Source organism: Lontra canadensis, unplaced genomic scaffold (assembly GCF_010015895.1).
Source record: "Lontra canadensis isolate GAN:19392208 unplaced genomic scaffold, GSC_riverotter_1.0 scaffold73, whole genome shotgun sequence".
Classification (NCBI taxonomy): Eukaryota; Metazoa; Chordata; class Mammalia; order Carnivora; family Mustelidae; genus Lontra; species Lontra canadensis.
In genome coordinates, this window is record NW_022631067.1 from 10571900 (window position 1) to 10594450 (window position 22551).

The following is a 22551-nucleotide window of genomic DNA, read 5'->3' on the forward strand; positions in this document are numbered from 1 at the left end:
CCCCATCTGGCTGGGTGAGGCAGGTCCCTCTGACAGTCCGCAGGGCTTGGCTTTGACTGCAGCTCCCTGTCCAGTGCTCCTTCTGGGAGGCTTGCTCGTCCAGAGCGATGAAATGCTGCCTTAAATACAGGGAGTGTGGGCTCAGGCCTAGCCAGGACCCCTCACCTGCATCCGAAACAATTTTACTCACTTTTGGGTAGGCCTGACTTCTAAAGTGGTTATCTAAGAGTTGTTTAAATAGGTGTGTGTTCTCTTCTAGGATAGTTAGCAAACCACCTAAAGAGGAATGACTTCCTATGACATTTTGTAATAGTGCTTTTGTGTTGCTTTAGACTTAAATTTAAGTTGTATTTCCAAGCTCCCCATTTCTCACCTAAGAAAGCAAAACAGTTAAATAAAACCCACTTTGTGGGTTTTTTTAAGATTTTATTTTTATTTATTTGACAGAGATCACAAGTAGGCAGAGAGGCAGGCAGAGAGAGAGGAGGAAGCAGGCTCCCTGCTGAGCAGAGACCCCCCCCCCATGCAGGACTCGATCCCAGGACCAAGACCATGACCTGAGCCGAAGGCAGAGACTTAACCCACTGAGCCACCAGGCGCCCCACCACCTTGTTAATACAGCCTTAAAATGTTTCTGAAAAACAAAACCCTTTAGATGGAACACTGAAGGAGAGTCATTCCCCTTCCCTCCATTGCTTTTGGCCTGAGTTGTCACTGAGAAAAACAATGACCTCTGGGGGCAAACAAGGTAGGTGGCAGTTACCTGCCCTTAACCAGACCTCTTAGCCCTTTCACCATGCCCTGCGGATGGATGTCAGGTTGGGACACGGCACAGGTTCCTGGCTCTTTCTCCTTGACCTTGTGCCGGGCAGAATGAACATATTTTGAGCCACTGCCGGCCGTCAGTAAGAGCTGCACTCTTCCCTAGCGGGCTTGCAAGTGTATCCTACGAGCCACTGCAAATCAGTTGCTCTATTTCTTAGAAGCCAAGTGCGGGAAACCTCTGCTTGGTCCGCGGCCATGTAGACGGGCCCTGGTGGGTCATGATAGCTGGAGAGGCCCGAGTCTGAATCCTGGGAGCCGCGCCTCAGAGCTCCCCACACCCTTGGCCGCACGGCCTCGGGCTGCTTCAGAGAACAATTGAGAAGTCTGTTGGCCTCATTTTACTGCATATTGGGTTCCAGGAAGTGTCTAAGTTTAAGGTAGGCCACCACAAATCCTAAATAAAGGATGGGAAGGTGGTGCTGTTGATTGGGGATCATGAAGCATGTTGAACTCAGGTAAGAATATAAACTGGTAATAGTAATTATAGACCAAGAGGCCGGCAAACTGTGTTCCTTCTATGATCTCCATTGTTTTCTTTAGCTCAGTTTTCTTTGAGAAAAAATTTTACACACAAGAAAAATCACACATTAAGTATGTAGGTGGATCATTCCAGAAAATGTGTGTGCCGCTCTCCTGCATTCCAAGCCGGGTCTGCCGGCGGTGGCGTTGGGCTTCTCCCCGCCGAGCCGGTCATCGCCGTCACATGTTACCTTGTCCTCACTCCAAGTCTCGCCGAATCGCACATGGTGGGACCCAGGGGTGTGTGCTCCTGGGACACGGAGAAGGCTGTGTGCTGGCGGGGTTGCACGGAGCCACTCTGTTAGCTAGTGTCCCATCAGATTTCACTTGACACACAAGGTCAAAGATAAAATTGTTGAATTGTCAGCTTCTGAGCACTGATTCCACGGTGCACGCTGGCACGTTGCAGGGATGTGTGCTCGTGCTGCGTAGACACCTGGGGGTGCCTTCTGGGTGAGGACAGAAGCGGAGCCTGGAGTGGAGCCGGGGCCCCGGCCGCCGGCTCCCGGGCCCTCTGGAGCAGGGAGGTGATCCTGTTGGGCAGCTGAGGGCAGCAGGCAGGGAGGGGACTGCCTCCTCCAGGAGCTGGGGGGAGCCTTCATAGGGCGGGAAGGTGTGAAGGCAAACATACCTGCTCTGTCGGCTGTAACCGGGCACCCGTTAGGTCACTCTGTCTCAGTTTCCCCATCTGTGAAATGGGGAGAGCTTGAGAGTGCGGGGATGTCCCACTGGGTGTTAACTTGAGAATGTAAGTGGGGCCTGAGCGCTCAGCTCCCCGAGGCAACATCATTCCTGTTCCACCCCCGAGCCACGGGGGCCCCTTTGTGGTGAGGACTCACGGCACCTTCTTCCCGGGCTCGGCCCTGCCGGTGGCACGCGTGCTCCCCGACCTGCGGCGACAGGCGCCCCTCTCTGGCTGTGGGGCCGGGCCTCCCCGTTCCCATCCAGCCCGGCGCCGGAGCCCCTGCCCTGACCCGGTTCAGGGATTTTACAGCTGTTTTTTTCCAGACTTTCAGAGCGGGCCTGGGGGTGGGAGCGGACGGTCCTGTCACCCTCGTGGGTCACTTTGTTTTAAAGGCAGCAAAAGAACTGCCTTACAGGGTCTGGCATTGAAGAATCTCTTTGTAAGCTGCCTGGCATGGCCGGTTACCCAGACAGCGCTCGGAGGACCCCGTGTGGCATCAGGGACCATAAAGCGCTTGTTTGTTTCACGGACCCCTGAGGGGCAGAGTGGGAGGGGACAGCGGAGCGGAGACCCTCACTTCTTGATTTCAAAGGCGCCGCCGCCTGTTCATGCAAGAAAGGTGCTCGGGGAATCGTTTCCGGGGCAGACAGTGGGGCCGGCGAGGGTCGCCCGGCAGGAAGCCCCCGTCGTGGCTGTAAAGCAGCCCCTGAGCCGGAGAGTGACAGCATCAAAGCGGCCACAGGATGCGGCCCGAGCTGTCCCCGGCAGGCGGCCCACCAGCCGCTCGAGCGGGCGGGACGCGAAGCTCCAGGCCGGCTCCGCTCAGAGTTCAAGGCCCTTTGTTTTTTCACCTGTTTCCTCCAGTTCCGAGACACTTCTGAGGAGCTGACGCGTCACTGCAGCAGCCACCGGCCAATTTCTGCAGGGAAGCAACGCTGGGCCAGGGAGGGCAGAAGCAGCCGCTCGCCGGAGAGGCGGGACTGGTCTATGCGGTAAGGAAGGGCCGCTCCGTGCACTGTCCTTGCACGCGGCCACACCAGGTCACCCCGGCTGCCCGCGGCGGCGGCACACGCGGGTCCCCAGGGGTGGCGGGCGGCGCAGGTCACGCGGGTCCCTCGTGCCCCCGAAGCCCAGCCCCTCCCAGCCTCAGTGTGACAGCGCGGGAGATCATGTTGGCCGCAGCGACGACAGCCTGAGGTGACAGCTTCACCGACACTGCCCTGCATCGTGACACTCTGATCCACGCCGGACACGGGTGTCTGCGGAGGCTCCTTTACTGCGAGGCTGTTCTCGTGGTCGAGCCGGTGTGCTCGGCGGCCTCTGCAGCTCCGTCTCCCGGTCAGCACGAGCCGTTTCTCGTTTCTCGTCCTACTCCCGGGTCGCCTGGGCTTCTGCACCGGCCTCGGCGCGCGGGTCGGTTGCAGACTGAACTAGCGTGGTACAGCTTCGGCTGAGCCCTGCCTTTTACACTCTTGCCACCAGGTGGCTAAGAAAAAAATGAAGCAGGAAAAATTCAACAATTAGGAAATGACTTGTAATCACTTCTAATTCCTGCTTCGGCAGTGAAATACGAAACTATAGGCCGGCTGTGTCTGAAGCCTGACAAGTGCCAAGCACCGGACAGGCGGCTCCTGCGGCGGCCGGAGGGGCACGTCTGGCAGCGGTTCTGTTTTCCAAAATACTGACCGTGCTGAAGGAGCCGCATTTTGCTGAAGTCAAACGTCGTGAAACTCTCTGAGCCTGTCCCACTCGCTGCTGACCCCCGGCTGTCCACAGTCCTCCCGACCAGTTGGGTTTGGGACTGGGGTTCGGTTTTTGGGCTCTTCGGTTCCAAGGGGAAGGAGCTGACAGCCCCGCACGGCAGCGGCCTCCTGCTCAGTCCTGGACACACCGACGACGCCACTGGCAGAGACGGGGCTCGGGGTCATTCAGAGTTGGCTGGAGAACCCCCGAGTGAAATAGGCCACGCTGAATGTTAGCATCCCACGTGTCTCTCTCATTAATTCTGTAGGGACATCCATGCATTGTAGGGATGGTGACGTAACAGGGTAGAAAACACTTAGACTTCTTCGGCTGCGTCCGTTAGAGGGAAGACAGCATCAGAAGACCAGAACCTATTCTGTGGCATTTAAAGAGAATGGCAGATCTCATCCCGAGAGCACAGAACCCCACCGGTTCGCTCGCCGTTGGGTCTCGTGGTGCTCAGCTTCTCCTGCGCCTTCCAGGCTGCCCTCCAGTTCTCCCATTTATTAACTTTGACAAGTCATCTCTTGGTTATACACGATTTTATTCACAATTTGTTTTTCTGATTCAAAGTGAACATGAGTGCCTTAATCCGCTAATGGGAATTAATTGCTTATTTCAGTGCTTAACTCTGATCCTTTCTCAGTCCCCACAGGGATGAGTTTCTTCCTAAGGATCTGTATTTGTTCAAAACACAATCAGAAAGGCAATGATGTTTTTCTTGTGAAAGGAGCCAGAAATGCAAAATGTTCATTCTTTTTTCTTTTCTTACATAAGTGGTAAAGGATACAATTCAATAGACGAAATGTAGACTATTATAATTTGGTCATTCTAGCAGGCTGCATTAGTTCCTAGAAAAGTTTATTGTCAGGTTTTCTTTCATGAGAAGAAATGATCTTCTGCAGAAAAAAGCTACTGGACTGATTTTCCACGAGTTGAAGTTCACAGCCTGCGGTCTAACCAGGCTCATTTGGATGTAGCACCACCTTCCTGGGCTTTCTTGGCTCTGAAAAATCATCAAGGCCCAACCAGTAACTGAGATGGCCTGGTTCCCTCTCCCATTTATTATGCAGAATATTCATTGTTTTATTTCTTTAAGAAATAAAGAGGCATATCAGTTAGTAGATATTTTTATAAGAGCTTGATAAAGGGAGGGGATGGGGTGGAGAACCGAGGAAAGGACATTCATTGGGTACTGAGGCCACGGACACATCGGCAATCAGTAGAGACAGGGATCCGATTCAGGCCTGTCACCGTGCATTTCTTTTCTCTGACCGGGCACTGCGCTCTCCCATGTCCATCTATGAACACGGAGGCCGCCCTGCCTGACCTTGTTCCCCACAAGGGCTGGGCCCACAGGGCGGGCCTGGTCGGCCATCAGTGTCCTAGAGGAGGCCGACCTGGGGGTATGTCCTGTACATTAAAGCAGAGACAGAACCACTTCTAAAGGTCACTCTTTGGTTTCCTCTGGAAAAGCCCAAGTGGCTCACCTTAGTATTTTACCTGAGACTCTGACACGGCTGAAACACAGGAACGTATGCGCTCGGAGCGGCAGTGCCACCCCTCCCAACCCGAGTGCATCACAGGCATGTTGTTGCTTAGCCCTGGCTGGGGTTCTGAGAAGATCTGGCCCAGGTAATAGACTTTTATACATGTCCTGTTGGCCGTGACCTTCACAGTAGCCCCTGGACATGGGGTGAACATGTCAGACAAAGAACAGAAGAAAAACGGCACCGAAAGCCAGCAAAAGGAAGGAAAAAATAGAGATTGGAGCAGAGATAAAATATAGAAGAACAACAGAGAGAAATCAACAAAATTGGCAAACATTCAATTTATTAAGAAAGATACAAATCAGTCAGAAATGAAAGAGGGGACGTTACAGCCCATTTAATAGAAATAAAAAGAATGACAAGAAATAGCTGTACGCCAAGCAACCGGAGAGCCAGATGAAATGGATCATTCTTAGAAGCACACCCCGCCGAGATGAGCTGTGATGAAACAGAAAATCGAAGCAACTCATAAGCAGAAAAGAGATTGAATTAGTAATCAAAACCTCTTAACATGGGGCACCTGGGTGGCTCAGAGGGTTAAAGTGTCTGACTCCTGGTTTCAGCGCAGGTCGTGATCTCATGGGTCACGCCTGCGATTCTCTCCCTCTCCCACCACTTGCACACTTCAAAAACAAAGACCAGAACCGGAGGGCTTCACTGGTGAATTCCACCAAACCTTCCCAAAAATAGAAGAGGAAGGAACACTTCCAAACGCATCCAATGAGACAGCATTCTCTGTTACCAAGACCACAGATTCACATCCCTGCGAACTGATGTAAAAATTCAGAACAACATATTAGCAAACAAAATTCGGCAATAGATGAGGAGGATAATCTATCACGACCAAGTGGAGTTTACCCAGGAATGCAGGGGTGGTTCAACGTTAGGAAAATCAACGTAATACACATTAACTGAAGGAAAAAAAGCTGGACAAAATTCAACACCGGTTTGTGGTAAAAACACTTGAACTAGGAATAGAAGGAAACTACCGCAATATAGTAAGGGCCATATACGAAAAGCCCCATACTCAGAGATGAAAATCAAAGTTTCCCCCTTTAGGACCAGAAACAAGACAAGGATGCTTGTAATTTTACCACTTTTTTTTTTTTTAAGAGTTTATTTATCTGACAGAGATCTCGAGTAGGCAGAGAGGCGGGCAGAGAGAGGGGAGGAAGCAGGCTCCCTGCTGAGCAGAACCCAATGCAGGGCTCGATCCCAGGACCCTAAGATCATGACCTGAGCCGAGGGCAGAGGCTTAACCCACTGAGCCACCCAGGTGCCCTGTAATTTTACCACTTCTATTCAACACATATTGTAAGTCCTGCCTAAAATAATCAGACAAGTAAAAGTTTAAGAGATATCCAAATTGTAAAGGAAGAAGTAAAGTTATCTCCATTCACACTATCTTATATGTAGAAAGCCCCAAGATTTCCACAAGAATACTGTTAGAATAAACAAATTTAGTGAAGTTGAAAGATACAGAATCAGTGCACAAAAATTAGTTGCATTTCTGTATATTAACAAAGAAAAATCTGGGGCACCCGCGTGGCTCAGTCGTTAAGCGTCTGGCTTCGGCTCAGGTCACGATCCCAGAGTCCTGGGAATGAGCCCTTCGTTGGGCTCCCTGCTCAGCGGGAAGCCTGCTTCTCCCTCTCCCACTCCCCCTGCTTGTGTTCCCTCTCTCGCTGTGTCTCTCTCTACCAAATAAGTAAATAAAATCTTTTCAGACAAAACAATGAAAAATCTGAAAAGAAAATATAAAAACTAATTCCTTTTACAGTAATATCAAAAAGAATAAAGTACTTAGGAATAAACTTAACCGAAGAGGTGAGAGACTTATACACTGAAAACTACAACACATTGCTTAAAGAAATTAAAGACAATAAATGGAAAGATAACTCATGTTAATGGATTAGAAGACTATTGTTAGGATACTAATCCTGCCCAAAGTGAACTCCAGGTTTAATGCAAGTCTTATGAGAATCCCCAAAGGTGCATTTTTGCAGAAATAGAAAAATCCATCCTAAAATTCATAAGGAATATCCAGGGACCCCAAATTAAGCAAAGTAATCTTGAAACTTAACAAAGTTGGAGGTCTCCTGCTTCCTGATTTCAAAAAACTTACTGCACAGCAACAGCAATCAAAACCAGTGTGGTACTAACATAAAGACACACATATACATAGACCAATGAAAGACAACAGGGAGCCAGAAATCAGTCGTCGCATATATAGTTAAGTGATTTTTGACAAGAGTGCCAAGACCAACGGGGAAAGGACAGTCTTTACAACAATTGGAAAACTGGCTATCCCTATGCAACAGAACGAAGTTGGGCCCTGACTTTAATTTTTTTTTTTTTATTTGACACAGAGAGACAGATCACAGTAGGCAGAGAGGCGGCCAGAGGGGGGGGTGGGGGAAGCAGGCTCCCCGCTGAGCAGTGCGCCTGATGCGGGGCTCGATCCCGGGATCCTGAGATCATGACCCGAGCCGAAGGCAGAGGCTTAACCCACTGAGCCACCCCGGCGCCCCTGGGTCCTTACCTGAAACCACATACAAAATTAACTCAAAACGGATCAATGGCCTAAATATAAGAGCTAACACTATAAAAACTTGAGAAAACATAGGGCGTAATTTTCATGACACTGGATTTGGCAGTGATTTCTCGGATATGATACTCAAAACACAGCAAACAGAAGTAAGAATACATTGGACAGCACCAAAATTCAAAACCGCATCGAAAGAGACAACCAGCAGGATGGAAAGTTCACGTGTGGAGTGAGAGAACGTACTTGTAAACCATGCATCTGGCAAGAGACTCACATCCAGGAGATACAGAGAACTAAAACACAATAGTGAAAAACTTGAATCGACATTCCTCCACGGAAGAATCGCGAATGGCCAGTAAGCGGATGCGAAGACGCTGAGCAACCCCAGTCACGGAAATGCACGTCCAAACCGCCGTGAGCTACGGCTGCACACCAGTCGGGATGGCCACTGGCAAAACAAGGCGAAACGGAAAACAGCAAGTGCAGACAAAGATGTGGAGAAATTGGAACGCTTGCGCGCTGCTGGTGGGAACGTAAAAACGGTACAGCTGCTAATGGAAAACAGGACGGAGGTTCTTCAGAAAATTAAACATACAACAACCATATGATCTAGCAATCCCATGTTCGTGGCAGCGCTGTTCACCGTAGCCGAGAAGTGGAAGCAACCCAGACGTCTGTCGGTGGGTGGATACAGAATGCACGTGATAGAGCGCCACTCAGCCTTACGCAGGAAGGACATTCTGACATGTGCTGCAGCACGGACAAACCTTGAGGACATTATACTCTGTGAAAGGAGCCACAAAAAGACAGACATTATTTAATTTCACTTACATGAGGTTCCTAGAGGAGTCAGACTCCTAGAAAGAGCAAGTCGCGTGGGATTGCCAGGGGTGGGGAGCCAGGGAATGGGGAGTTATATTTAATGGGAGCAGAGTTTCAGTCTCGTAAGCTGGACAGCATCTGGGAGATGGCCGGGGGTGATGCGTACACAGCAGTGTGAGTGCATTTAACACGACTGGACTGTACAGTTCAAAATGGTTCGGGTGGCAAATTTTATATTTTGTGTATTTTATCACAATCTTGAAATATTTGGAAATAAATTCAGAGAAGGAACTGGTTTAGCCAATAAAATTCAGTGAAAACAGGTTGAGGAGACAGAGGGTATAGTGAGGTATGTCCTTTGTAAACCGTTACTGTCACTGCAGAGCCCGAGTCCAGGCCTGTCCTTGACGGGGCCACCTCCCCGTGGCCTCGGGGTCAGCCTGAAGGGCAGAGCGCTGGGGGCACCGCGAGCCCAGCACACCCAGGCCCAGCCCCTGGTGCTGCCCCACCAAGGGCTCTGTGGCTGGAGCCCCGTCCCCGCCGCGTTAGCTTCCCCATCGGCTCAGTGGGGTCCCACCACCTGTCTTTAAGGCGTGGGGCAGGTTCGGTGAGCAGAGCTGGCACCGGGCCGGCAGACGGGACCCGATCATCGCTGGGAGGAATCAGCCCCCGAAGGAGCGCCGTCCTCTGCAGCGTCCGGACCACGATTGCTGTCCCTCCGCCCCTCTCTCTAGGCCGGCTTGCCCACTCCTGGGTGAGGGATTTCTTCTCTTCCCCCGCAGATGAATCCCGGAGTTAGGGAAGCTCGGCACTGTCTTTGCTGAGCACCTGCTCTGGCATCTTGTTGCTCCTACTCCAAAGTCCAGGCCTTCCCAGGAGGACCGCCCCGAACCTCTTTCCGTTCGGCAGGTCCTCGGCCCTGGTGGTGCCCACCCCAGCCTGGACAGACGACCTCACCTATTTTAAGGAAAGGCCAGGCAGCTCAGCATGAACGTCCCTGTGGCCACCCATCTGTCCCTCTGAGGCAGGGCCCCCTCACCACGCCGTCAGCACACTTCCCCACGTCCCCGCTCCGCAGCTCTCTTCTGTTTTGGTTTTGATGCTCCCTGTTCACGCATCTATTTCCTTTGACCTCCACGGTGAACGGGAGAGGGGAGTATATATCTCATTCCTTATGTGGGGAGAGAACCCAATCTTCCCTCTACTCTTATTACTCCCTGTAGTAAAAGATTAACAGGAGAAAAACACAAAAATTCTATAACGTGTGTATCTGCTGTGAACATGGAGAGAGCCCGGGAGCCGAGTCACTCTCTGAACGGCCCGCGCCCTCCCCGTGGATACTCTCTCCAGCGGAAGACCGGCCCGGGAGCCCGGCGGGGAGGTCTGCAGGCAGCGCGCGCAGACAAGGGTAGACTCATGCCGAGGGCGCCGCCGGAGCGTCTAGAGACGGACAGCCGTCCCCCTCTTGCTGGCACGGGTAGGGGGACAACCTAACAAGTGGAGACACTCCGCAGACACCCCTTAGAAACCTAAGTGACTCTTCTTAAATGGGTCACTTCTAGCTTCTCCTGTGTTTTGTTTTTTTTTTTTTAAGATTTTATTTATTTATTTGACAGAGATCACAGTAGGCAGAGAGGCAGACAGGGAGAGAGGTGGATACAGGCTCCCTGCTGAGCAGAGAGCCCGATGTGGGGCTCGATCCCAGGACCCTGAGATCATGACCTGAGCCAAAGGCAGAGGTTTTAACCCACTGAGCCACCCAGGCGCCCCTCTCCTGTGTTTCTTAAAAATAATCGGGCTGAAGTAATCCTCCAGCCAAAGAGGCATATTCTGGGGTGACGAACTCAGCCCCCTGCGGCTCCCTGGCCTTTCCCTCTCCTTTGTTTGCTTCCCGTTCTCCCTTCATGCTCTTGCTTCAGGGGAGACACTGTCCCTCCGCACGCGCACTCCCTCTGTCCCCCAGCCATCTCCAGTCCACTCTGGGCCCACGACTGCCACCTCACTGGCTTTCTCTCGGCAACTGAAAACACACCCAAGCCCGTGGTGCCTTAAACTCTCCTCAGCGCCCCTCTAAGCTAGTGGTTTCCAGACCTCCGCTGCCATCCCGTTGCACAGTGAGTGTCTGGAAAGCTGAAGCGCTGAGGGCCCTGTGAAATGGGGGGGCATGGGGTGCAGTGAGGGCTCCCCGAAGAGGAGACACGAGAGGAACAGGCTCTTCTGGTCCCGCTTTCTCTCTAAATGCCACTTTAGTGACCCATAACGACAGAAGACGAGGGAAGGCAATGGAATTCTGAAGACAGAAGATGACTTAGCAGCTTGGAGAAACCACACGTTAAGTCCCCGCGCGGTGCGAAGCCAGCAAGTAGCCAGACTGCCCGGCAGACTCCAGACCCCGGGCCTGTGCAGACGACGGTCAGGGAAGAGGGAGCAGGAAGGAGCGAAGTCTGTGTAGGGAGCGGAGACGCCCAGCCACCTCTTCCTGGCAGGGGGCCAGTGGGATACTGTCCAGAGAGGCTTGGTACTGGGGACACCGGGCCCAGCTGACGGTGGGGTGAGGCGGCACCCTGAAAATGGAGATGGAAGGAGAATCTGCATGCCTAGAGATTCTGTTATCTGGAGCGCCCCTCCCCACAAACAGATCCCCCACACAAGGCTTGCCAACCATCAGGCCCTCTCCCCTGCACACAGGACTTTCACTGCCCACATGGTATCTGGATTCTCAATACCAAAGGCCAGTAGCCAAGGATTACCAGCATGTGAAGAAAACCTCTAAAGAAATACACACTGAAACAGGCCATGCGGGAAAAGATGAAAATGTAAACCAACCCCCCGAACACGTGATGACTGATACCTTCCCAAAGATGAGCAGTGACTTCGAGCTGGGAGAACAAGGATGGCAAAAATAGACACAAGTTCATAGAAGAACTGGGAGTCAAGTAGACTAGAAGGAAAAATACCTAGGAAAGGGGAGGAGAGAGAGAAAGACGGGAAAATTAATCCAGGATACATAATACCTGAGTATTAGGAGACCAGAGAGAGAACAAGAAGGTAGGAATGAGAAGGAAACTCCCCACGGTCCAAGATGGTGAGTTTTCAGATAGAAATTCCCAGCATAGCAAATGAAAGAAGCCCACAAGAAGTGGGGCACCCGAGCAGCTCTGCTGGTTAAGCGTCTGACTTCTGGGTTTCAGCTCAGGTCATGATCTCAGGGTCATGGGATTGAGCCCCACATCGGGCTCTGCACTCAGCACGGTGTCTGCTTGAGATTCTCTCCCTCTGTCCGTGCCCCACTCGTGTTCTCTCTCACTCTCAAATAAATCTTAAAAACAACAACAAAAACCCACAAGAAAATACACCATAACCTCAGAATCTGAGGGGAAAAGGAAGACCTCGCAAGTCTGCAGAGAGGAAAGCTCAAGTCCTGAACAGAGGACGGTGGCACCTGTTGGCACCGGACTTCTCAACAAGAGCGTGGGAACGCAGAAAACAAGAATGCCTTTAAAGCTCTGCAGGAAACTGTTTCTAGAATTTTCTACCAAGCCACGCTGTTAATTAAAATTGAGTGGGAAAGAATGTGCTTCAGCAAAATGAGGGAGTCAACAAAGAAGGGGCCATGGGACACAGGGGAGACAGGGGACACAGGGAAGCCCTGGGTGGCATGGCGGGACACCCCGTGCATGGAACCCAGAGGTGCCTGGCTGGCTCAGGCGGGACAGCTTGTGACTCGATCGTGGGGTCGTGGGTTTGAGTCCCATGTTGGGTGTAGAGGTCACTTAAACAAACGAACAAACTTAAAAAAAAAAAAAAGCTGATGCCCAAAATGGCTGCATTTGAGGCCGAGTCACTGAACCAGGACTCTGTCTCCGATCATTGTACTCTGAGATTTCCTTAGAAACTAGTCTTCACTGGTCAGTCAGGAATTTTCTGCTCAGCACTGACGAGGTCATCTGTCACGTGGGCCCTTCCCCATGGCCCAGAGGAACCGGAGGTAACCGGCCTAGTAAGACAGTCCTGCTCCCACCGGAGGGAAGGTCACCTTGCCTGAAACAGTCCTCTTCTCTTGCTAGTGACTTCCTTGCCCGACCTGCCTTCCTGTAAAAACCTTCCATCTGCACAGCAACTCCGAGCAGCCCCTCTGCACGCCAGATGGGACGCTGCCTGCCTCGAGAGTGCGGTCAGAACGGTGATCAGATCTTCGCATCTACCGAGTTGTTTCTGTTCTTTACCAGTGCTCAAGGCTGAACGGATGCGTACAACACTTTCTGAGCATGAGAGGCCGAGTTACTGTCAGAGAAACTTGAGTGGGGGGCGGGGGACAAGGGGGGAACCTGCAAGCGATTTTTTAATTCCAAGAAAAACAGAAAAGTTGTCCAAGAAAGGAGATCAATGATAGTACACTCCGTGCCTGATCTGAGAACAGTGTTTACATAGTTCTAGTGTTGAGATGAATATGGATTTGAACCGGAACCCCGACAGGAGTCAAGCGGAGGGCCGCGGGGCGGTGCAGGGGCACGCGCTGGTGGGGCGGCGGGGGGCACGGGTTGGGGGTGCAGAGCGCCTCCCAGAGGACAGAGCCCTGCGCGCAGGGAGAGGGGCTTCCCGCCCTCTGCCCCAGCCTGCTGCCAGGACTTCCTTTCACAGCCGGGCACAGAGGTGACGTGGTTTGCCTAAAGCCACAAGCCAGGCAACTGGGTTCTAAGGTCTGCGCTTTAAGCCGCTGTGCTCCCAGCTGGGGCGGCAGCCAAGTCCCCCGCAGTACGAAGACCAATACCAAATGCCACAGCTTGAAGGCTTGGAAGCGCTGCCTCCAGGGAGTGGAAAGGGGTAGGCGATTTCACTGATCGGGTAAAGCGCTCTGACTTTTTACATTATGGACACATAATTAGTTTAAAAATTTAATCACAGAAGAGACAATTTAGGGCCCCAGTGACTGACAGAGCGGGTCTCCAGGGTCTACTGGCTTTGCCTGGCCGTGCACTCTTAGATCCTCACCAAACCTGAGAGCTGGCATCGCCCGACGAGATGCTTCCAAGTTTCCTTCCGGCTCTTAAGGCTCTGGCGGGACAGGGCCAGCAGGCACCACGGAGTGCCTGTCAGGGCGATGTAGGGCGGGGTGGGTGCCACGCCGGGCCAGCCCCCCAACAGGAGGCCACAGGGGAGCTGTGGGGTGTTTCAGCTGAGGGCCCTCTGGGCGCTGCCCTGAGGAGAGGCCGCAGGGACCAGAGAAGCAGGCCCTTGTTGGGGGGCAGTCTTTGGGCGAGGGTGGTGACGGCGACCAGAGACAGATGGAGCCTGGGTTCCCTGGGGAGGAGCTGCAGGCAGGTCATGCCAGTGGTCGGGATGCAAGCGTCAGGGACTCGGATCCCTCCCACATGTCCGGCCCCACCAGCCCACCCCTCCGTCCCTGTCGCTCCTCTCGACGCCCTCTTTGTGCCCAGGTTGGCCCATCCTCCCTGGTCCCCCAGCAGCAGCAGCCTGGCCACCTTCGGCTCCTTGGCGCCGACATGGTCCTAGTCCCTCTGTGCCTGCGCTCCGGCTTCTCCTTGATTCACCTCCAGACTGCCGTGCCCAGCATGCCTCCCTGAGCACCCCACAGCTCTAATCTGTCCTTCTCTGTCACCAGAGTCACCCGAAGTAGAGCTCCCACCACATGCCCGTCGTGCTCAAGGTGTCCCCGTCCTGCCCAAGGCCCCGGGCGCGCCTGCACGGCCGGCCTGGTGCTGCTCCCACGGCCAGGCCTTTCCGACCAGAGTTTACCTGAAACACATGAATTCCTGACACTCCGCAGGCTGGTGACCGAGGCAGTGGACAGGTGAGGAGGGGACAGGCGTCAGCAGCTGTGTGGGTCTGTGGGGGCCATGCACCCTCCCCAGATGCCTTGAAGAGGCAGCGTGAGGCCAAGACCTGTGACACCAAAAAGTGTTAGTCCTGTTGGGCCAAGTGTGACCTCTCCAAGGGCCACTTGCCACGTGACTGGCCTCCAGGGGGTGTCGCCCTCCAGCTGTTCCTGGCTGGTGGTGGGCTGCTGCCGGCAGATGGACTCATCTTTTGTTTCCATGTGCAAAGTGTCTTCCTTCCAGAGCCTGCCATCATCACACAGCGCTGGGCAAGGAGGGCAGCGAGGTGCCAGGCCTTGAGGAGCGAGAGGCCCCCCCCCCGTAACTTCTAGTTTTGTTGGAGTCACTTTGACACAGGGGACTTCTATCAGTTATGTAACAATCTGTGGCCCAGCCCCAGGTGAGCAGTAAATATTCACCTTCACATGAGAGCCAAGGCTGCAGCGCTGAGTCACGGGGAGTCGGGGAGCCCCACTGCCTGCTGGGGCCTTGAGCAGGAATTCTGGAAGGTGTGATCGCTCCAGCTGGCTGGGTCAGACTGCCAGGACCGGAATGTAAGCTTAGGACTGAAGCCTGAGTGATTTCTTGTAGCGGACTGTGCGTGACTGTCTTGTACATGTGTGCGTACATGCGCTGTGTATGTATATAAATACTTGCTTATTGGTATTTCTAACTTAGCTACAAAAAAATTTATAGTGTCACTTTTAAAGTCCTAACTGGCCTAAGAAAACAGCGGGTCTGCAGAGTGATCCCCAGACGGGCTGGCTCCCTCTATCAGGTCTGTTCTTACCTAAGTGCCTTTTCCCAGAAGACAGGGAAGGGTGGCCGGTGTTTCTCGGACGCGGTGGTCCAGAGCGGTGGGCTCCAGGCTGTGTGGGGGTTGGGAGCCTCCGCCGGCCCTCCCCAGACCAGGGGTCCAGCCCCCACGAGGCCCGCACGCTCTTCCCCGGGCCTCTGCCACGGACAGTGTGTACCATCTGCTCGCTCTCTCCCCCGCAGCTTCCGTGGCCCGCATGGCCCGCGTGTTCGTGTACGGGACCCTGAAGAGAGGCCAGCCCAACCACGGGGTCCTGCGGGACCAAGCCAACGGCTGCGCCGCCTTCCGCGGCCGGGGCCGCACACTGGAGCCCTACCCCTTGGTCATCGCCGGTGAACATAACATCCCGTGGCTACTCAACCTTCCGGGGCAGGGGCGGCATGTGCTCGGCGAGATCTATGCCGTGGACGAGCGGATGCTGAGCTTCCTCGATGAGTTCGAGGGCTGCCCCAACATGTACCAGCGCACCCCGCTGCGCATCGCCGTCCTCGAGTGGGAAGGCGCGTGTGGGGCCCCCGAGGAGACGCCGGCCGCCGACGGGACCCTGCAGTGCTTCGTGTACAGCACGGTCACCTACGCCCCCGAGTGGGTCCACCTCCCACACCACGACGATTACGACTCCCAGGGGGAGCACGGCCTCCGCTATAATCCACGGGAGAACAGATGACAAGTGCAAGGACGGCTCCTCCGCTGGGGTGGGGAGGTGCGGGGGACAGAGCCCCGGTGATGAGAGGACGCCCTTGGCCTGGTCGGCACGCACTGGGCGCCTTCAATGTCCGTGGAAACAGTTGTAAAACTCAGTCCGGGAAAAGGAACAATCTCTCTTTCAGTTGCAGCTGATTCCCCCAGTATTTGACACACTGATCCCAAGATTATGCCTGAAGCCTGTCTATCCCATAGCGCTTTGTTGCTTGCTGCTTCAAGAAAGCCACAGGCTTGAATCGATGGGATAAGGAAAATTCAAGATCTTAATTCCCCTAAATGACATTTCAAGAACTCATATGTCAGATTTTTCTTTCTTTTGCTTTGCTTTGATCTGGAGATAACATTTAAATTGTAGACTTTGTGTAGCAGCTAGATTTCAGCAACCCTACTGTATTGATTCTAACTTGTAGCAGCAAGAAGAATTTTTTAAACTGATTTGGGTTATCTCACTGTAATAAAAGAACCCCAAGAAAAACGTATTGTGTTTGGGTAGTTTTAAACTGTATAAAACATTAGTTTTCACAATTTTCAGATCAAGCTTATTAAAAAAGGGATTACTAAAGATGATCATATAATATTGAACTGGGTATTTTGGGAAACCAAATTTAAGTGTTGGTACTATTATTGACTTTATGGGGGAGAGCTCTACTTATGTGGTAGAAGGTTCTTTTCCTTCTCTTCTAGCAAAATCACAAGCCATCTACTTGCTGGCAGATGCTGAACGGCCTGATTTCAGACGGACACGCACCCAGGCCTGAGGCCCAGGGACAAGGTGCCGTCCCTGCCTCCGAAGGGAGCTGCATTTGGGGGGTGGGAGGGCCTTTCAGAGAAGAACCAACACGTTAGTAATTTGTTCTTCAGGCCTGACAGAAAGCTTAGCTTCCAAACACAAACAGCACTTAAAATAATTCTAGCAAGGCACGAGTACCAATTACTCCCCCCTCCATCTGATGACCTGTCCGCGTAGACTCCGAGCGGCGCACGACTCTGCCTCTGCTTACTTACCAGCCAAGTCAGAGACAGATCCCGAGGATCTCAGAAGCAACTGAAAAACGCAGCTGCTGGGCCTCGGTAACCTCGTTCTCCGCTGGGAGGGCTCCCATCTTCAACTTGATGGTAGACCGTGCTCACTAACTCCATCTGGCACAAAGACAGATCAGTATTTTTAGCCCTGTTTTAATTGGAAACTTACTTCACAAAAACACAAAAAGGCAAGGATGGGCACCAGCGGATGGGCTTGTGGCAGCCACACCCACCCCTCTTGGGGTGAGGGAGCCCAGCACAGTCTATGGGATGGGGTGGGGAGGGTGGGCGTGTGGGCCCAGCTTTCCTGAAGCGGCTGCCCCCTGGGCCCCTGGGCCCTGCACTTACCCGTGAGAGCCATGCAGTACGGATTTCCAAACTCCCCGGCAGACCCACGCGGGGCTTTCGGACGTTCGGAATGGGCACAGATGGGCGCGAGGTCCACAGCCAGGCAAAAGCAGGTAATCCGATTATAAGGTGGTAAATGCTAATTTAATGAGACTAAGGCAAAGAACTGGGGTTTACAGAAATGTTTTTTAAAGGATCACAATGAAACACTAGTATTTCAAGTCTACTGGCACAGCCAGTAGCCTCTTATGTACATTGTCTTCATTCAAAAAAAGGGCAAACTAATATTTAGACAAATGCTCAGCTTTATTGATTTAATTTTGACACTAGGAAATCTCACAGCAGAAGTACAAATCATATGTACAAGTATTTATATCAATAAAAATTTCCATTGGTGATTTTTTGGCAGAATGTTGGTTTTGACTATATGTGGAATAAATATGACCATGTAAAATCTGCTGCACAGGAGTGTTCCTGCAAAACGCTTGACTAAATTGAGTGTGAAAGAATAATAATACAAATGGCTAATTAAATTGGGTGATGACTGAAAGGCTATAAATACTTCATTCCAGTTCCACCAGCAGATCTCCTTCTCCAACTGTGTCCCCAGCTTTACAATGCACTGATTTCACCTTGAATTAGAAAAGAAAAGAAAGAGGAGGGGAGAGTCAGTATTGTTAACTGGACCACGAGGGTGCCATCTCGTCACCCGTTTCTGGAAATGAAGAGACAGCCCGGCAGGCTTTGGGGCGCAACAGTCGGCTCCTGCTTGGCAGAGGGGGCGGAGTGCACAGGGGTGTCCTCGGGAGGGCGGTGACCGGCCATCTTCCCCTCCCCCGCGCCTGTCCGGGTCTGTCCCAGAAGCTGCCGGTCCAAGGGAGTCTGAGCCACCCGCTGCCCCTCCCCCTGCCCCCCTCCGCCCCGCACTAGGCGCGCGGGGTGGGGGGTCAGCAGCGCCCCTAAAAGCCGGCCGCCCCGATGCTGCGTGAGCTCTCAGCAGCCCGCCCCCCCACGCTCGGCCGCGGCTTCAGGTGGTGAGTTACTGGTATCCTTCGTGCTCAAAACCCAAAACCAAACCAAAACCCCACACGATGATACAAGCGCCAGAACGAGGACCACTAATAGGAGAAAGTTCTCGGCCCGAGAGCACAGGGCTCCCTCTGAAGCGAAAGGAAACGCCGCGAAGGTGTGTGGCTGCGCCGCGGGGACTCGGTGGCCAGGTGGTACCGGTCCTCAGGGTGTGCGGACCCGTCGGGGCTTCGGGCGCGTTTCGGCCTCCCGGGTGGCTCTGCCGTGCGGGGAGCGGGAGGCGGGGGCTGCACACCCGCGGCGGCCACACCCGCCCGGCGCTCCGGGCACCCGAGAACCGGCGGGCTGTCCGGGGCCGCGGGGTCGGGGGCTGACCCGCATCCCCGGGCCGCCGCCGGGAAGTGGAAGGCCAGACGGGCCCCGTGCGCCTCGCATGCCAGCCTGGGGCCCCCGACGACTTCAAAGGCCTGGAGTATGCTCCAGGCGCCGGGAGGCGGGGGGGCGGCTCATGAGGCTCGGAGGGGACGCATTTGCGCGGAACGCATCTTGCACATGGCGCCCACGACAGGGAGGACCAGCTTCCATTGTGAGCGTCTGCTCCGGGAGGAAAAACGGCTCTCCGGATAAGAGCGGCCCAACCCGAGGCTCACCGGGCCCGCTCCACGGTGCTGGGGCTCTGACCACGCCCAGGGCGCCCCGATGGGGCGCAGCAGGAAACGGGATGGGCAGGAAGGGCTCCAGCTGACAGGGGTCGGGCCAAAGTACAAGCTGACCCGGAGCCCCTCAACACCCTGGAAGCAGCTCCCGGGCCACGGACAGCCAGAGATAGGCTGAGCCTCGGCAGGAGACCCAGAAGCCACCGTGAGACCAGGCAGACCCTGAACACACTGACAGAGGAGGGCTCCATGCTCCTTCTGGAAGCTAAGGCCACGTTCGTTTTTGTGTTGGTACCCCAGTCCAGCAACAGGTGCCCTTGGCATGCAGCAGACGTCTATGTATATATACATGTTCTGGGTCCCCCCAAATGAGGTCAAGTTCTCATCATGCCTGGACATCACATGAAACTAATGCAGCAGAAATGTTAATTGCAAGGGGCAAAACCACCAATTTCTACAAGAACAAAGGCCATTTTGGGGTTTTTTAGAAAAGGAGTCAGATGTAGAGGCCAAGATTTCCAAATCTTGCCATTCTCCTCTCCCAAATGCCACAGAGACGGCCTCGCCAACGACAGCCCCTTCCAGCCTGACCAGGCAGCCAGCTCCGGGCCCGCCCACCCTAAACTGGGCATCTGCTCCCAGCCAGGCCTTTGGTCTGGGCAGCAGCCTCATTTCCTGTTGGGGTGACAGAGGATGTATCTCTCTGATGGAAATGACACTTGGAGCAGGGAGTACCTCTCTACCAGGACACCCATGTCCCCAGAACTTGATCCTGGCTTCCCACAGAACGGGCCACGGAGCCGGCCACAGCAGTCTCTGCTCCCCTCCTTGCCCCCCACCGCCTCACCCCTGGATGCAGACACCTCCAAACAAAACTGTCCTTCAGAAAAGGCTCCCTCAGCTGTGGGTGGCATCTTTTTAGAAGCAAGAAGAATAATGAAGTTATCACTAAAAGGACTTCTCTATTTTCCTCAAGGAGAAAATACATGTGAGAAGTTTTACTGCTAAAAAGCTTCAGGACAAAATATGATTCCATTTTTTTTCCCTCCCTAAATCATTATGTCCCACATGTACATGGGGCTTTCAGCTCCTCTTGATCTAAAATTGTCTAGAATTGTTCTCTTTGTGGAGAAGTTATCTTGAAGAGTTACATTAATTTCTGCGATCTCTCAAACCAGTTCCCGCTGTGCCACCGAAGTCTCAGGCGACTAAGCGCCTCCGAGACAGATGTAAACATTAAAAATTAAAGACTCTTTAATTGGAAAGACATGAAGGTGAAAGAACAATTGTTCTTTGACTACCTGCGCGTCAGACGGACTCTCCATGAGGCGGGCCACATGGGAGCCAAGCAGAAAGAGCTCCCATGTCCTGGTCTGGAGCGAGGAGCTCCAGCGAGGAGCTGGCAGGGGTCACCTCCACGGCGCCTTCCAGCCCTAACCATCCAAGATCCAAAGATGGAAGTTCTGCTTCCTGTCATAGAGCTGGCAAGGGCTGATGGGAACTTGGGGACATACCTTGCCAGTTTTCCCAGCGGTCATGCTGTTCTGCATTTTCATGGCTTCAATCACACAAATTTCCTGACCTTCTGCTACCTGGAAAAACAAATAGAAAAGAGACAAGCTTTAAAATCATTCTGATTTTGCAACAACACTCAGGGGCGAAGCCATCAAGAGATTATCAGAGGCTCTGCAATTTGACCCAAAGAGCAGCAAAGACCTCTAAGACTTCATGTTCCAAGTAACTCTTTGGGGGGCAGCAGAGAAGGGCCGTTCCCTCTGTCCTCATCAAATGCCACAGAGATGTGGCCAAAATGGAATGTTTCCCTCCTAAGTGAAAATGTCCAGATTTGGCACAGCTCCCAGATGGGAAGATCTATGGTTTCCGGGGGCTAGGAAGAGGGGAGTGTTACTTATGGACACAGGTTCTCTTCTGAGTGGGGAAGAAAATGTTCTAGATTGACAATAGTGATGGTTGCCTAAGAAATTCCAGGACTAGACAAGAACTACTGAGCGTGCACGTTACGGGGCCAAACTGTCCTGGGCGGGGTTTTATCTCCACAAAACCATTACCCAAAACTAGAGCGTTTCTGTCCATAGCCTTGGGGAGCTGGGAACAGCAGCAGCCAGGGGACCCCTGTCTCAACCTCTGCGAGACCGGCCAAGTAACAAGGAGGTGGCTCCTGGAAGGTGCCTTCTGACATGGGAATGACCGCTAACAGCCGTGCCTGGTCCTCGAGTGTAGACCAGTGGGGCTGGGTATGGGCTCCCTGGATGAAGCCTGGGGCTTCCAGCCAGGAGGCAGCTGTGACCGAAAGCCACGCTCTATAGTCTGTGTTCGCTGCCCTTGATGCGTGAGCACCAAGGAGCTGAGCCGGGCTTCTCTCCTCTCTCTGTGAAAAGGGCCTCCCAGTCTCCGACACGGTGAAGCCGAGTTTCCTCGGGCAACTGGCTGGCTTTTCTAGGGTGGTGGTGGGCATCCTGGGGTGGGGCTCCCAGACACTCACATCGGTGCGGCTGTACTGGCCCAGAGTTGCAGAAGTGCCTGGAGAACGTTCTCTCCTGAGCTCCCCAGATGATCCCCGAGCTCCCTCCCGGCCCCCTGCGCGGCACAAGCTGTTTTCCTGGCAGTCTGGGCTGCCTGCGCCCCGCGCCTTCCTTTCCTCCGCTGATCAGGTGGCGGGCTGCCGTTCCCTGGCACAGAAATCTAGGGAGAGAGGGGATGCCAAAGCCTGGTGCTGGCACGGAGGAGAGACGCTGTGTTGGGAGAGCTGGGCTTGAAGCTCCGCGCTCACTGCCCATTGTGATTCACTCTCCCCGGGCATCTGCATTCCGCGGACGGAGAGGAGAGCGAGGGCTGCTCTTTGCGCAGCAGAGGGACCGCAGGCAGGGCGTCGGCTCAACTACCCCCTCACGTCGTCTCTTCGGGCCTTTTTTCTTTTCAGAGGCAGGTGGGGAGCCCGCGAGATGCAGACGGGAATAGCCCCCCTGGGGCAGCACCTGCCATGCGGCCCCCCTCCCCAAAGCCCCGCAGGCTGGCCCCACAGCCCGGTGTCTCAGAGGCCAAGGGGCCAGAGCCGGCCCCCCGACACAGCTCGCAACCAGGCCCCGGTGGATTTCTGGAAATGGGTCTGAAACTCAATGTGACAGAAGGGAAATTCTCTCCACAAAGTTGTCATCAGCTCTCTACCTCTGGGTTCTGGTAGCTCTCCGCTTCACGGGTGGATGAGTGCCCCCCACGGGGACCTGGGTGAGCTTAGCCCACACCCCCCACCCAGCTGGGCTTCTTCTGCTGTCATCTGAGAGCCCATCCCTGGCCCTGTGGGCTTCTTGGAGGGGGGCACAACCTAGCCCCCTCTGCAGCAGGTCTGACCCCGCTCAGCTGCTCAGCCCATGGCTCAGAGTCTGCAGGCCAGAGCGCCCCTCATGGGGTCTTCGTGGGATCTTC

At 53.8% G+C, this 22551-nt stretch overlaps 2 protein-coding genes across 7 annotated transcripts in view; one reads left to right on the forward strand and one right to left on the reverse strand.

The window, feature by feature from the left end:
* The window catches only part of GGACT (gamma-glutamylamine cyclotransferase), a 53823-nt gene extending 37207 nt beyond the window's left edge, over positions 1 to 16616 (forward strand). Inside the window, exons 1-2 of one of the 3 annotated variants that reach the window (XM_032881097.1) lie at positions 14465 to 14504; positions 15529 to 16616. In XM_032881097.1, coding sequence (XP_032736988.1) covers positions 15543 to 16013 — 471 coding nt within the window. In that variant the 5' untranslated portion in view covers positions 14465 to 14504; positions 15529 to 15542 and the 3' untranslated portion in view covers positions 16014 to 16616. Of the gene's footprint in view, positions 1 to 14464; positions 14505 to 14862; positions 15084 to 15528 lie in introns of those variants that run through there. The other 2 variants (XM_032881098.1, XM_032881096.1) reach the window with 2 other exon arrangements.
* A 1093-nt stretch (positions 16617 to 17709) lies between these two features.
* PCCA (propionyl-CoA carboxylase subunit alpha) overlaps positions 17710 to 22551 on the reverse strand; it is a 397106-nt gene continuing 392264 nt past the window's right edge. For all 4 annotated transcript variants that reach the window (XM_032881100.1, XM_032881099.1, XM_032881101.1 and 1 more), the window contains 2 exons: positions 20622 to 20699; positions 17710 to 18054 (listed from right to left, as the gene is read on the reverse strand). In XM_032881100.1, coding sequence (XP_032736991.1) covers positions 17986 to 18054; positions 20622 to 20699 — 147 coding nt within the window. In that variant the 3' untranslated portion in view covers positions 17710 to 17985. The remainder of the gene's footprint in view (positions 18055 to 20621; positions 20700 to 22551) is intronic.